Source organism: Ranitomeya variabilis, chromosome 1 (assembly GCF_051348905.1).
Source record: "Ranitomeya variabilis isolate aRanVar5 chromosome 1, aRanVar5.hap1, whole genome shotgun sequence".
Taxonomy (NCBI): domain Eukaryota; kingdom Metazoa; phylum Chordata; class Amphibia; order Anura; family Dendrobatidae; genus Ranitomeya; species Ranitomeya variabilis.
In genome coordinates, this window is record NC_135232.1 from 785,170,963 (window position 1) to 785,185,995 (window position 15,033).

General features: G+C 46.0%; 1 protein-coding gene across 1 annotated transcript in view; it reads left to right on the forward strand.

Annotated features, from left to right (window-relative positions):
• The first annotated feature begins 282 nt into the window (after positions 1-282).
• IFI30 (IFI30 lysosomal thiol reductase) overlaps positions 283-15,033 on the forward strand; it is a 68,872-nt gene continuing 54,121 nt past the window's right edge. Inside the window, exon 1 of the mRNA XM_077272830.1 lies at positions 283-506. Within this exon, the coding sequence (XP_077128945.1) occupies positions 384-506 (123 nt within the window). The 5' untranslated portion in view covers positions 283-383. The remainder of the gene's footprint in view (positions 507-15,033) is intronic.

A 15,033-nucleotide genomic window follows, 5' to 3' on the forward strand; every position in this document is an offset into this window, starting at 1 on the left:
AGGACCAGCGTCTGCGTCAGAGTAAAGGAACATGAAGAGGCATGGGGGGCTACCAGGCATGTTACATGTTCAGTGTATAGTTAGACTGGAGGGTATCTACAGGCTTTATTACAGACCTAGAATTAAATAACATGGGCAATGGAAATACAAACATCGTGTGACCCAGTTTAGTATGACTAAAATACATTGTTGGGAAGTTTTCTAATAGGTGCAAAAAATCCCCTAGTATTTCGAAACAATTAATCCGAGTGTGCAGACTGTCTACACTGGCACATGTGCACTGTGGGAGGGTCAGGGAGAGGCTGACACTGCGGGGAGTGGCTGTGTGTGTGGAGAAATAAGTAGCTTCCACTTTCTGAAGCCGGGACGGCAGACACTGCACCATGAGGGCTACTGCTGTGCTGCTGCTGGTCACGGTGTGCCTGGCAGGGGCGTACGCTCAGCTGCTGTGTGACCACCCTCCGAGAGACTGGTGCAGCACCTGGGAGATTGCTAAAGCCTGTAAGGTAGGACGAGGCGCTGCTCACACCTGGCACCACTTAGTCCAGGCTTTACTGGGTTCTAGAAGTCACAGGACTCTGTTAGCCAAAGTTAGTAATGGGGCACTGCTATATGAGGGGGGGCACTGCTCACACCTGGCACCATTATTACAGGCTTTACTATGTTTCTTTAAGTTACATTATTTTATCCAAAGTTATTACGGGGGCACTGTGCACATGATGGGGCACAAACTTGTTTCTCCTGGAGTGAACAGTCTCCATAGTAAAACTTCATTTTTAATTGGCAAGTAGTAGTTGGCTATGTTCACATAGTGAGGGTTTTTTGTGTTTTATTTTTAATTCTGCATTCAAAAATTGCTCTCTTGGCAGTAAAGGAGCTGCTTTAAAAAAAAAAAAATAAATAAAAAAAATAAAAACAAACTGCTGTTTCTCTTGTGCATGCTCAAAGTTTACTGCAGCCCCCCCCCCCCCCCCCCCAAAAAAAAAAAAAAAAAAAAAAAATCATGATGTGATGTCCTTAAGGTCACTCACTACACCAAAACCCGATGCGTGTTTTTTGTACTTGCCTATTGTTTCCCATGGGTAAAAAAAAAAAAAAAACAACAAACCCTGCAAGTGACATGTTGTGGCTTGGGGGTGAGCAACACAGAAGTTTTCAAAATCAGGAAAGTGTGTTCTGAAATCAGACTTTGCTGTACTGTGAAACGCAGCTTAAAATTTGGCATAAAAAAAAAAAGTGTGTGAACATGGCCTTAATGTTTCCCTCCAAACTTCGGAGTTGTCAATTATTTGATACAACGTGGCCTGTGTACTGGGTGTGTGGAATATCACAGGTCAGGCAGGTTCACTTCAATGGAGTCAAGCTGCATTTTCAGGCACAGCCCATGGTGCGGTATCTGCTGAGTAACCCCCTCATCTGCTTCTGTTCCTACAACTGCTGTTCTCTTACTTCCTCCTTTCAAGGTGCGTGTTCATTGTATGCTAGAAATGGCCAGACAACAGGATTCTCCATGCCAGTACCAATCATGTATGTGTTGCTGCAATGTTTATGTATAGATCTTTCTTTTTTTGTGTGTGTGTGTGGGTTCCCTTTAAAGGGGTTGTCCTGTCCAAATCGATAAGTCTACAGTCACTGTGTGACTGCAGACTAATCTCCCATGCCCCCCACGCACTGTGCTCTGCTGGGATTTGCCTGTGCAAACCTTTTCTGGCTTCAGAAGTGGAGTACTGTGCTTCCCTGCAAACTGGGAGAGGAACCTATATGTGCGCAAGAAACCCATCCATCCACAACAATCAGCACTTCCCTGTTCCTTACCACACGCCTTAGGGTATGTGCACACGTTGCGGATTTGGCTGCGAATTCGCAGCAGTTTTCCATGCGGCTTAAAGTACCACGTAAACCTATGGAAAACCAAATCTGCAGTTCACATGCTGCCGAAAATACCGCACGGATAAGAGGGGGGCGGCACCTCTCTCCTCAGTTTTGCTTTCCTGTTCCTGCAGGTGGATACCTGTACAGAAACACCTCCGGAGGGATCCCCCTCTGATGATGTTTGTCTGGAGACCGAGGTCCGGGGGATGGCGGGGCTGCAGCTGGGCGCGGTAGTGCGTGTCTGTGATCCCTGCCATGAGGAGCTGTCTGGCCAAGCTCATCCCCCTTCCTGGACTCCCTGGCGGCCACTCCTGTCAGGAGGCTGGGCCGGGGTGCAGGCGTGCCCATCATGACGTGGGTGACTACTTCCGGTCGCGCTGGAAGTGACGTCACACACCGGAGTGAGAGAGTGTGGTGGACGCTTCCAGGCGGAAGTTGTTCCAGGAGTGTGCACACCGCTCCACTCATATAAAAACAAGGCAGCGCACAGTAACCAACGGTGAGCAGCCTCAAGCATGGCAGACCCCGCTACAGATGGATGCGCGCCAGAGGAGGACCCACAGCCTGTCGTGGTATTCATGGGTTCGGTGGATGAGTGCCTTTGTAAGGCGAAGTACACTATTACTGACGGCCTTATCTCATGTTTATATTATAAGGTAGAAAGGCCACTACAAAGCAGAAGAATAGGATGTGTGTGTTACGCAGGGAAACCCTCCCTAAAACATAAGAAACTGATCTGTTGGCCATGTATTGAAAAAAACAGTAGCCGAAGAGTCCCATCCCTACTCCAGAGCATTAAAATCATCGTTAGGGATGAGGTGAAGATGTCAGTAAAAGAGCAGTTAAAGTAACACACAATCAGCTCTAAAAAAAACCCCCACCCCTCCCCATACCTCTAAAAAAAAAAAAAAAAAAAAAACCAAACAAAAAAACTCCAAAGCTCTGATATAGACTCAGGCCATGTGCACACGTTCAGTATTTTTCGCGTTTTTTCGCTATAAAAACGCAAAAAAAACGCTTACATATGCCTCCTATTTTAAGTGTATTCCGCATTTTTTGTGCAAATGTAGCCTTTTTTTCTGCGAAAAAATCGCATCGCGGAAAAAAAAAAGCAACATGTTCATTAAAATGCGGAATTGCAGGGGATTCCGCACACCTAGGGGTCCATTGATCTGCTTACTTCCCGCACGGGGCTGTGCACACCATGCGGGAAGTAAGCAGATTATGTGCGGTTGGTACCCAGGGTGGAGGAGAGGAGACTCTCCTCCACGCACTGGGCACCATATAAGTGGTCAAAAAAATAAGAATTAAAATAAAAAACAGTCCTATACTCACCCTCGATGTCTTCCCGCCTCCACTGCACGCTGCCGTTCGGTTCCTGTAGCTGGTGTGCGGCGAAAGACCTGCCGATGACGTCACTGTCCTGTGATTGGTCGTGAGCGGTCATGTGACCGCTCACGTGACCGTGACGTCACGGAAGGTCCTGTGCGCACACACCAGCTATAGGAAGAGGAGCCGGACGCCGGTGAGGAGATGTCTGGGTGAGTATAAGCATTTTTTTATTTTTTTTATTATTTTTAAACATTCTATCTTTTACTATAGATGCGGCATAAGCTGCATCTATAGTAAAAAGTTGGTCACACTTGTCAAACGCTATGTTTGACAAGTGTGACCAACCTGTCAGTCAGTTTTCCAAGCGATGCTACAGATCGCTTGGAAAACTTTAGCATTCTGCAAGCTAATTACGCTTGCAGAATGCTAAAAAAAAACGCAAAAAAAAAATGCGGATTTCTTGCAGAAAATTTCCGGTTTTCTTCAGGAAATTTCTGCAAGAAATCCTGAACGTGTGCACATACCCTCAGAAGAAGAGCTGGGAGAATTAACCCCCTCCAAGATATCAGATCTAGACTCATCAGATGAGGAGTGTGGCCACCCTTATTTCTTATCTGAGAATATTGGGGAATTGCTAAAATTGGTTAGGTCCACCATGGGGGTTGAAACGCCCAGGAAACAACGCACGGTACAAGACTCTGTTTAGCAATTTAGAGGGAAAAAAACGTAATGAAAGTATCCTAAATATAATTAAGAGAGTGGAAAAAACCTAGCAAAAAGATGTCAGTACCACAGACACTAAAACGCAAATATCCGTTTGACAAGGAAGTTTGTGATAAATGGGAGAAGGCCTCAAGATTAGATGCAGCCATCGCCAGCACATCTAAAGGGATAGCCATACCATTTGAGGACATGGGTGCCCTAAAAGACCCCCTTGACAAAAAGGCTGATGCCGCCTTAAAATCCGCTTGGGAGGCGTCAGCGTGGTCATTTAAACCAGGGGTTGCCGCCACTTGCACAGCTCGTGCTATCGTCAAGTGGCTGGAGGAATTAACTGAGCAAATTAAATATAAATGCCCAAGAGAGACTTTTAGAGGCAATACCCTCAATACACAAAGTGGCAGGTTTTCTAGCGGACGCGTCGGTGGACTCCATTTGATGTGCCGCCCGTGCATGTACCCTAAAAAACTGGAACACAGACTTCCAGTCAAAAGTAAAACTTTGTGCAGTCCCTTGTGAGGGTCAGCACTTTTTTGGGAAAACATTAGATGAACTACTGGAAAAAGCTTCGGATAAAAAGAAACTGTTTCCACTTCCTCCCTTTTTTTTTTTTTTTTTTTTTTTTTTTTTTAAACGTCGTTGGGGTGATACTCGCTCATCCTTTCGAGGATCAGGAAATAGGGGTGGCTGATCTGATGATAGGTCCATGCGAGGAAGACCCTGGAGGAAAGATAAGGGATTCCTCTTCAATAAGCCTCCCCCTAGATCAAACTCAAAACAGCAATGACACCAGGAATCCGGTGGGAGGAAGGCTCCAACATTTCCTCCATCAATGGGTGGCATTACCTGCCTCTCAATGGATAACAAATTTATTATCCGAGGGCCTGCAACTAAATTTCATCAGGCCCCCACCTCAAAGAGTAGTATTCACTCAAGTGGCCAAGAAAAATCAGGCCGCACTAGAAAAAGAAATTCAGATCCTTCTACAAAAGAAAGTCCTAAAAAAGGTACCACATTCACAAGTGGGACAAGGGGTCTACAGCACTCTTTTCCTTACACCAAAACCAGACGGTTCAATGAGAACGATATTCAACCTAAAATCGTTAAATCGGTATATCTGGGTGGAAAAATTCAAAATGGAGACTTTAAGGTCGGCAGTGAAGTTACTCAGTCCAGGGTGTTACAAGGTGGTAATAGACTTAACCGACGCCTAGTACCATGTACCAATCTGCGAAAACACCAGGAATACCGAAGATTGGTGGTAGTAGAAATAGCTCAGGTTCCCACTCATCTACAATACCGGTGCCTTCCCTTTGGGGTCTCAGTAGCTCCCCGTATATTTACAAAAATATCGGAAATAGCATCTTACGTAAGGCAGATATACTGCTGGTACCCTATTTGGACGACTTTCTTGTTGTAGCGGACGACGAACAAAAATGCAGAGAGGCGGTCACAAGGGTACTAGAAATACTGACAAAATTGGGCTGGATAATAAACTTAAAAGTCAAGACTAAATCCAACCCAGATACAGAGTTCCTGGGAATCCAGCTGAATTCAATCGAGCAAAAATGCGTTCTCCCAGACAGAAAGATTCACTCCGTCATTCAAGAAATACGCCAGGTACAGACGGGTCAACCCATCTCTCTAAGGTCCGCAATGTCACTTCTAGGGGTCCTAACGGCGACCATTCCAGCAGTCAAGTGGGTTCAGGCCATAACAAGAGAATTACAACATCAAATATTGTCTGAACAGTCGGTGGTTCCATGCAATCTAAATCAGAAAATACTCCTATCACCACAGGTACAAGAATCGTGGAAGTGGTGGCTAAACACGGAAAACTTAATAAATGCTGTACCATGGTCAATTAAAGACCTGGTAGTACTAACTACGGATGCAGGGCCATTAGGTTGGGGAGCACACCTGTCAGATCTAGTTCTACAGGGTCTGTGGGAACCCTCAGAGAGGCATCCTCCAACCTAAGAGTTGACAGCCGTAAGGCGAGCACTTCTCCAAGCAGGAAAAAAGGTCCAAGGAAAACACGTTACAATAATGTCTGACAACAGTACTACCATGGCATACATAAAACGACAAGGAGGAACAGATCATCCCTGATGTCTGAAGCCAAACGACTGTTCGAATGGGCAGAAAACAACATTTTGTCTGTCAGGAACGCACTTAAAGGGAAAAGAAAATCATGTGGCAGACTTCTTAAGTCGTCATGTATTACGCCAGGGAGAGTGGTCCCTGAACCGAGACATATTTGGGAAAATCTGTGCTATCTGGGGCATGCCAGAGAGATTTATTTGCCACAAGAAAAAAACTGACAAGTAAACGGGTTCTACTCCCTCAATCCAAGGGAACACCCGGAAGGGGTAGATGCACTGCTACACCAGTGGAAATTTCATATAGGGTATGCATTTCCTCCAATTCACTTAATTCCAATAGTCCTAAAGAAGATTTGGGAGGACAAAGCGTGGATAATCCTTGTAGCACCTTTTTGGCCGAGATGGGCATGGTTCACATGGCTCAGACGTATGTTTCTCGGACCCATGGATCCTCCCAGACATGCCAAATCTCCTACACCAGGGCCCAGTGCTACATCCTCAAGTGCACAGACTTCATCTCACTGCCTGGAACTTGAGAGGGGACTACTACTAGCAAAGGGTTTCTCGAACTCTTTAGTTGACACGCTGCTCACCAGCAGAAAAAAACATCGGATAAGTACCAAAAGATATGGGAAAAGTTCCTGGAATTCTTGGGTCGGAAGTTGTCCAATATTAGCCAGAAAGTCCCGCTAAAAGAAATACTGGAATTCCTTCAAAAAGTGCTGGAAAGAGGGTTATCTACTAACACCCTAAAAGTACAAGTCTCTTCCCTAAGTGCATTGTTCGACCAAAAACTTGCAGATCACCCCTGGGTCTACCTGTTCATCCGAGCCTCATTTGCAGCAAGACCCTCAAAATTATTACCTAAGGTGCCTCCCCTGGGATCTAAATTTAGTCCGAAATACCTTAATCTCTCCTCCTTTCGAGCCTCTTGCTTCTATCTCTGAGAAAGCCTTAACGTTGAAAACAGTACTCCTGGTTGCCCTAACGTTGGCTCGGCGTATCTGCGAGCTGCAAGCTATTTCTGTAAATTCTCCATATACTACCTTTTTGGAGGACAGAGTGATCATAAAAACTGATCCGGCCTTCTTTCCAAAGGTCAATTCAAGATATCACAGGGACCAGGAAATAATTTTGCCCTCGTTTTGTGCAAATCCAAAATCCCAGGGAGAGCAAGCTTTTCACTGCCTTGATGTAAGACGTTGCTTACTCTTAAGGTACCGTCACACTAAGCAACGTCGCCAGCGATCTGTGACGTTGCAGCGTCCTAGGGAGCGATATCGCTGTATTTGACACGCAGCAGCGATCAGAATCCCGCTGTGAAATTGCTGGTCGCTGCTAGAAGGTCTGCACATTATTTGGTCGCTAGGTCGCCGTGTATCGCCGTGTTTGACAGCAAAAGCAACCATACCAGCGACATTTTACGCTGGTAACCAGGGTAAACATCGGGTTACTAAGCGCAGGGCCGCGCTTAGTAACCCGATGTTTACCCTGGTTACCAGCGTAAAATGTAAAAAAAAACAAACAGCACATACTCACATGCTTCCCCCGGCGTCCGCTTCCCACACTGACTGAGCGCCGCAAATTGAAAGTGAAAGCACAGCACAGCGGTGACGTCACCGCTGTGCCCTGCTACTGCCGGCGCTCAGTCATTACAGGAAGCGGACGCCGGGGGACGCATGTACTTACATTTTACGCTGGTAACCAGGGTAAACATCGGGTTACTAAGCGCGGCCCTGCGCTTAGCAACCCGATGTTTACCCTGGTTACCCGGGGACCTCGGCATCGTTGGTCGCTGGAGAGCGGTCTGTGTGACAGCTCTCCAGCGACCAAACAGCGACGCTGCAGCGATCGGCATCGCTGTCGCTATCGCTGCAGCGTCGCTTAGTGTGACGGTACCTTAATACATAGAAATGTAAAAATCATGGCGAAAGTCGTTAACCCTTTGTCTCCTTCCAGGGGGGACCAAACTGGTAAAAAAGCTTCAAAATCAACTATTGCACAGTGGCTTCGTATGGCTATTGCACGGTCTTACTCTTCCTCAGCTCAGCCTTCCCCCACTGGGTATAAGGGCTCACTCTACAAGTGCCATAGCCACGTCCTGGGCTGAAAGGGCAAATGCGTCTGTAGAACAGATTTGCAGAGCAGCAGTATGGTCTTCACCCTCCACTTTCTTCCGCCACTACAGGCTAGACCTAGGGCCCTCAAATCTAGGATTCTATTCTATTTCTTCCTTTCAATGTGCGGTGCTTTCATGGGGAAGGGAAAAAATAATAATTACCGGTAATTTTGATTATCCAGAGCCATGACAGCACCGCATTAGTTCCCGCCCTATCTTGGTGATGGTAGTGTGATGCAAAAAAAAAAAAAAACTCCATCAAACATAAAAGGTGTATAAAAGTAACCTTAAGTAATATACAGGTGTACTAATCTTGCGGTTACCTTGCATACTCTGAAACAAAAACTGAGAGAGATGCCGCCCCTTTCTTTTATCTCTGCTACAGGTTTCCTGTTCCTGGGGGTGGATATCATCTCTCACTGTGCGTTGCTGTCATGGCTCTGGAAAATCAAATTACCGTTAAGTAATTATAATTTTTCCACAGCATGTCAATTATTTCTGCAGCATTTTACACCTGCTTCTCAATAGGAATCTGCAGGTGAAATCCGCACAAAAAACGCAGGAAATCCATGATTAATCCGCAGGTAAAACGCAGTGCGTTTTACTTGTGGGTTTTACAAAAACGATGCGGAAAACTCCGCACACAAATCTGCAATGTTGGCACACAGCCTAAAGCATCTTGTAATTGATGGGTCTCTTTAAAAACAAAGGGTGTCTTGGGGTGTTTTTATTTTTTTTTTTCCATTCTGCCTCCAAAGATCGCAGTGATGCTCGACGCACATTTAACCTGCATTGAGGTTTCATCTGAATTGAGTCACTCTCAGATTTAGATGGAAACCCCAAAATAAGTGCTCCGCGTAGAGCGCCTGATAAATATGATCCCAAACGTTGTGTAAAATGTTCCCAATAAAAGCTTTAAACTTAATCCTAAAAAAACCAAGTCTCCACTCAAATCTGTCATCTATTAACGGAAATATAGGAGGCTTCCACTCTACTGGTAGTACAAAGGCTCTGAAAAAGCGATTTATGGCCCTCGCCCTCCAAAAGAAATTCTGCACTCTCAATTCCCAATGGCCGCCCCCTCCCTTCTGGGCCCCAGTGTGCCTAAACCACATTTAGCACCCACATGTTTGACATTTCTGTAGTAATGAGCCCGCCTAAATTACAGATGTGGAGCGCCCGATAGGGTCGAGCCGGGTACAGTACTTCAGGGAATGTCACTGCAGCAGTGGCCCGGTCCATGTCCCTGGACATCCCCTTCATCTAATATATAAAGCTGAATGTGTGTATGTCCGGGATTGGCACCTGAACCGTCGCAGCTACAGCCACAAAATTTTGCACAGTCACACGTCTGGACCCCAAGAGCGTCATAGGCTATGTTGTGAGGTGAAATTTTAACCCCGCGCTTTCCAATTCACCAAACCATTTTGCCCCTATCTACATAATGGGGAAAAAATGAAAGGAAAAGTGTTGGAGGCAAATTAACAGCTGCCAGATGTGAACAAGGGGGACTTAAAGAGTGAGAGCGATGGCGCCAAAGAGTATATACTGTACAGTTGCTAAGGTGGGGCCCCGACATGGGATAATCACCACACCACCACGGGGATATGAACACACACACAAAATGCGCCACACACTACCACGTGCTCAAACACATATACCACCCTCAGCGCACATTTCACCACACATACACCAACCTCGCCACATAAAAGTCAAAACACAAAAGTCGCAGCTCAAAACTCGCCACACGCAAAACTCTCCACATGCAAAACTCGCCACACGTGCAAAACTCACCTCATGGAAAACTCGCCACACGCAAAACTTGCACACGCGGAAAAATTGCCACATGCACAAAAGTTGCAACACATGCAAAAGTTGCCTCACACAAAACTTGCACATACTCAAAAGGCACCACACATAAAACTCGCCACGCGCAAAACTTGCCATGCGCAAAACTTGCTGCACACAACTTGCTACACTAACCTGTCACATGCAACTCGACACACAAAAAGTTGCTACACGCATGTTGCCACACAACTCATCTCACAAAAGTTGCTACATGCATGTTGCCACACGCAACTCAACACACACAACTTGACACAAGAAACTCGCCCTAAAACACACACAAGTCTGGTATTATCCTTCAAAAATAAAAATCTGATTAATAAGCTGACAAACTACAAGAGCAACAAATGTACCATATAGGAATCCGGCAGCTGTCAGTCACATGACCAGTCTATTATGTGTATGTGTGAGCTAATATATACTGCCAGGGGGTGGGCTTACTGTTGGCTGGGGATTTATCAGGCTGCCAATTTAGCTTACAAATACTGAGGTAAAAATACTGACCAAATAACGTGTAACGAGGTCTAATACAGGAGGAGATGACATACAGATATATACTATATACAGGAGGAGATGACACACAGGTATATACTATTTACAGGGGAGATGACACACAGGTATATACTATATGCAGGAGGAGATGACATACAGGTACATACTACATACAGCAGGAGATGACATACAGGTATATACTATATACAGAAGGAGATGACACACAGGTATATACTATATACAGGGGAGATGACACACAGCAGGTATATACTATATACAGGGGAGATGACATACAGGAGATGACATACAGGTGTATACTATATATAAGGGAGATGACAAACATGTATATACTGAGGTGAAAATGAGAGGTGTGAGGTGAAAATGAAAAGGTGTGAGTGCAAAATGAGAGGAGTGAGGGAAAATAGTGGAGTGATCGGAAAATGACAGATGTGAGGTCGAAATGACAAGTGTTAGAGGGGAATGAGAGGAGTGAGGGGGAAAATGAGAGGTGTGATGGGGAAAATGAGAGGCGTGATGGGAAAATAAGAGAAGTGAGGTGCTATAACTAACCACAGATATTTACTATGCCCAGGCAACGCCGGGCTCTTCAGCTAGCTTAGATTTACAATCTCCATGGTTTTCTCATGGTCAACTTTATGTGGCCTGTTCAAGAGTAGGAACAGCCAAAAATCTGTTTGTCTTTGCACCTGAAGGAAAAACTAAGTGTCATTTATCAAAAGGCTCTCGAATAAGTAGTAGAAGATTACTTCACATTACTTGGCCAATTTAGTTAAATCTGTGTGGAATATCTCTGGTGTTGAAATATATGTTGTAAAATGCTTCTATTAGCTTAGTTTTTGCCTTTTAATAATTACATTTCTATCTACCGTATATACTCGAGTATAAGCCGAGATTTTCAGCCCAAATTTTTGGGCTGAAAGTGCCCCTCTCGGCTTATACTCGAGTCATGATCGGTGGTGGGGTCGGCGGGTGAGCACTGTCATATACTTACCTAGTCCCGGCAATCCTGGCGCCCCCCCTGCACGTCCCACTGTCTCCGGGTGCCGCAGCCTCTTCCCCTGAGCGGTCACGTGGGACCGCTCATTAGAGAAATGAATAGGCGGCTCCACCTCCCATAGGGGCGGAGCCGCCTATTCATTTCTCTAATGAAGCGGTGCCGGTGACCGCTGATAGAGAAAAAGGCTGCGGCACCGAAGACAGCTGTCCGGGGGAAGGAGCGGGACGCCGGGAGCAGGTAAGTATCGCATATTCACCTCTCCTCGTTCCACACGCCGGGCGTCGCGCCATCTTCCCGGCGTCTCTCTCTCCGCTCTGACTGTTCAGGCAGAGGGCGCGATGACGCATATAGTGTGCGCGCCGCCCTCTGCCTGATCAGTCAGTGCGGAGAGACGCCGGGAAGATGGCGCCGAGGAGCTGCAAGCAAGAGAGGTGAGTATGTTTTTTTTTTTTTTTTTTTTTTTTTTTTTTTTTTTTTTATTGCAGCAGCAGCTATGGGGCAATAAAGAACGGTGCAGAGCACTATATGGCACAGCTATGGGGCAAGGGTGCAGAGCACTATATGGCACAGCTATGGGGCAATGGTGCAGAGCACTATATGGCACAGCTATGGGGCAACGGTGCAGAGCACTATATGGCACAGCTATGGGGCAATGGTGCAGAGCACTATATGGCACAGCTATGGGGCAACGGTGCAGAGCACTATATATATGGCACAGCTATGGGGCAACGGTGCAGAGCACTATATGGCACAGCTATGGGGCAATGGTGCAGAGCACTATATGGCACAGCTATGGGGCAACGGTGCAGAGCACTATATGGCACAGCTATGGGGCAATGGTGCAGAGCACTATATGGCACAGCTATGGGGCAACGGTGCAGAGCACTATATATATGGCACAGCTATGGGGCAACGGTGCAGAGCACTATATGGCACAGCTATGGGGCAATGGTGAAGAGTAGTATATGGCACAGCTATGGGGCAACGGTGCAGAGCACTATATATATATATATATATATATATATGGCACAGCTATGGGGCAACGGTGCAGAGCACTATATGGCACAGCTATGGGGCAATAATGGACAGTGCAGAGCACTATATGGCACAGCTATGGGGCAATAATGGACAGTGCAGAGCACTATATGGCACAGCTATGGGGCAATAATGGTGCAGAGCACTATATGGCACAGCTATGGGGCAATGGTGCAGAGCACTATATGGCACAGCTATGGGGCAATGGTGCAGAGCACTATATGGCACAGCTATGGGGCAATAATGGACGGTGCAGAGCACTATATGGCACAGCTATGGGGCAATGGTGCAGAGCACTATATGGCACAGCTATGGGGCAACGGTGCAGAGCATTATATATATGGCACAGCTATGGGGCAACGGTGCAGAGCATTATATATATGGCACAGCTATGGGGCAACGGTGCAGAGCATTGTATATATGGCACAGCTTTATGTGGAGTATCTATGGGGCAATGGTGCAGAGCATTGTATATATGGCACAGCTTTATGTGGAGCATCTATGGGACCATAATGAACGGTATGGAGTATCTATTTTTAATTTTGAAATTCACCGGTACCTGCTGCATTTTCCACCCTAGGCTTATACTCGAGTCAATAAGTTTTCCCAGTTTTTTGTGGCAAAATTAGGGGGGTCGGCTTATACTCGGGTCGGCTTATACTCGAGTATATACGGTATTTGTTTTGTGTTTTTTTTTTTTTTTTTTTTTTATTTGTGCAGAATAAATTTTTGTTAACACATTCTATTTTGCTAACAGCAGTTATTACCCCGGGCGAAGCCGGGAAGTACAGCTAGTTTTTAAATATTATTGGAATAAAGTTTATAGGGGATTAGTTCGTGACTCCATCTGTGGTGTTCAGCAATGGACGGCCGCTGCTTAAGGGGGCTGATGGTGACGCAGCTGTGATGGTTCTGCTCCCCACAGGTGGAGCGGGGCCCCAGGGCTACCGGTACTGTGATAAGGGATCGTGGACTTTGGGGTGCAGCCTGGAAGCAATTTGGGATCCACCTAGCCAGGTGGGTTTGGAGGTCTTCCTACTGCGCTGTCCTGTTAGGTCCTTGCTGCTTTAAGCTCCGCTCAAGTCCCTCACTGTCTGCCAGTCAAAATGATACAGTTGTCGTATGGCAGGCCGCTTGAGCCTATTACAGGGGTCGCTCCTTTCATGGCAGCTTCGGGCTCTGGGATGCTGCTGTGCCGCTAGGTGTTAGTTGGGCCAGAAGACCTGCAGTCTCCTGCCCTTTGGATTTAGCTGCCGGGACTTCAGTACCCAAGCAACCACAGACTCCAGTGTCCGGTCTCTAGCGCTCAGCTCTGGGGTGAGCTTGGTTACAGCTGTTCTCCTCTACTTCTCTCCTCTCTCCTCACTCAGACTAACTAACTCTGCCTCCAGGCCAGAACTTATAGGGAAGCTCCCCTGAAACCGGAGCCCCCCTTTCTGGTCAGGAGTAGGAAAAGTGTTGGATGCTGGAGTTACCTAATAATATAAATATGATCACTGCACCCCTAGATGAATTCATTGAGGGGTTTAGTTTGTAATGTGAATCCATGATTAAGACAGTGTAGGTTGAAACATGTAGGATTCATTCCTTGCACTGGGATTGCTCATCTGCATATCAGTGTTTTTTTTTTTTTTGTTTTGTTTTTTACGATGATAAACGTCAAGTTATAAGAATCGCAGCTCCTGTGGTCGCTGGAGACAACTTTTCTTGCACATTAGTTTGTAAAGTGGGGTCACTTATGGGTGGGGGTGGGAGTTTTGGCACCTCCAGAGGCTCTGCCAATGTAACCTGGCTCCCTCAAACCAGTGCAACAAAATCTGTACTGTAATATGGCACACTTTCTGATCTTTGCACTGGGCCTAAAAAGTAGATTTCGACCACATATGGGGTACCTGAGAACTGAGGAGGAATTGCACAACAAATGCTATGGTCCATTTTCTCCTGTTATCCTTTCAAAAGTTAAAAAAAAAAAGTCTAAAAGAAAAGTAAATGTGCTTCTTCCACGTGACAAATTCCTGTGAAGCACCTGAAGGGTTAATAAACTTCATAAATGTGGTTTTGAGTATCTTGAGGGACCTATGACAGAAAATACCCCAAAGTGACAGCATTCTAAACTGCATCCCTCAAAGCCACTTCAAATGTGAGGTGGTCGTCCCCCCCCCCCCCCCCAAGAAAAAAGAGTGAGATTGCTGGTGAACTTTTAACCCTTGTAACTAACAAAATTGTTTAAAAAATAAATAAATTGTGCTGATGTGAAGACATGACATGTGTGAAAAGTTACGGTAACTTCTTTGTGTGACTCTCTGATTTAAGGGCATAAAATTAAGTTTAAAAATTGCGACTGTACAATGTGTCACGAGAGTCTCTGGAATGCTTCAATGGATCCCCCTGATTCAGAGTTATGACCTCATAAAGTGAGTGGTCAGAATTGTAAAAATTTGCCTGGCCAGGAAGGTGAAACAGGCTCCGGGGTGGTGGGGTTAACATTTCCCTGG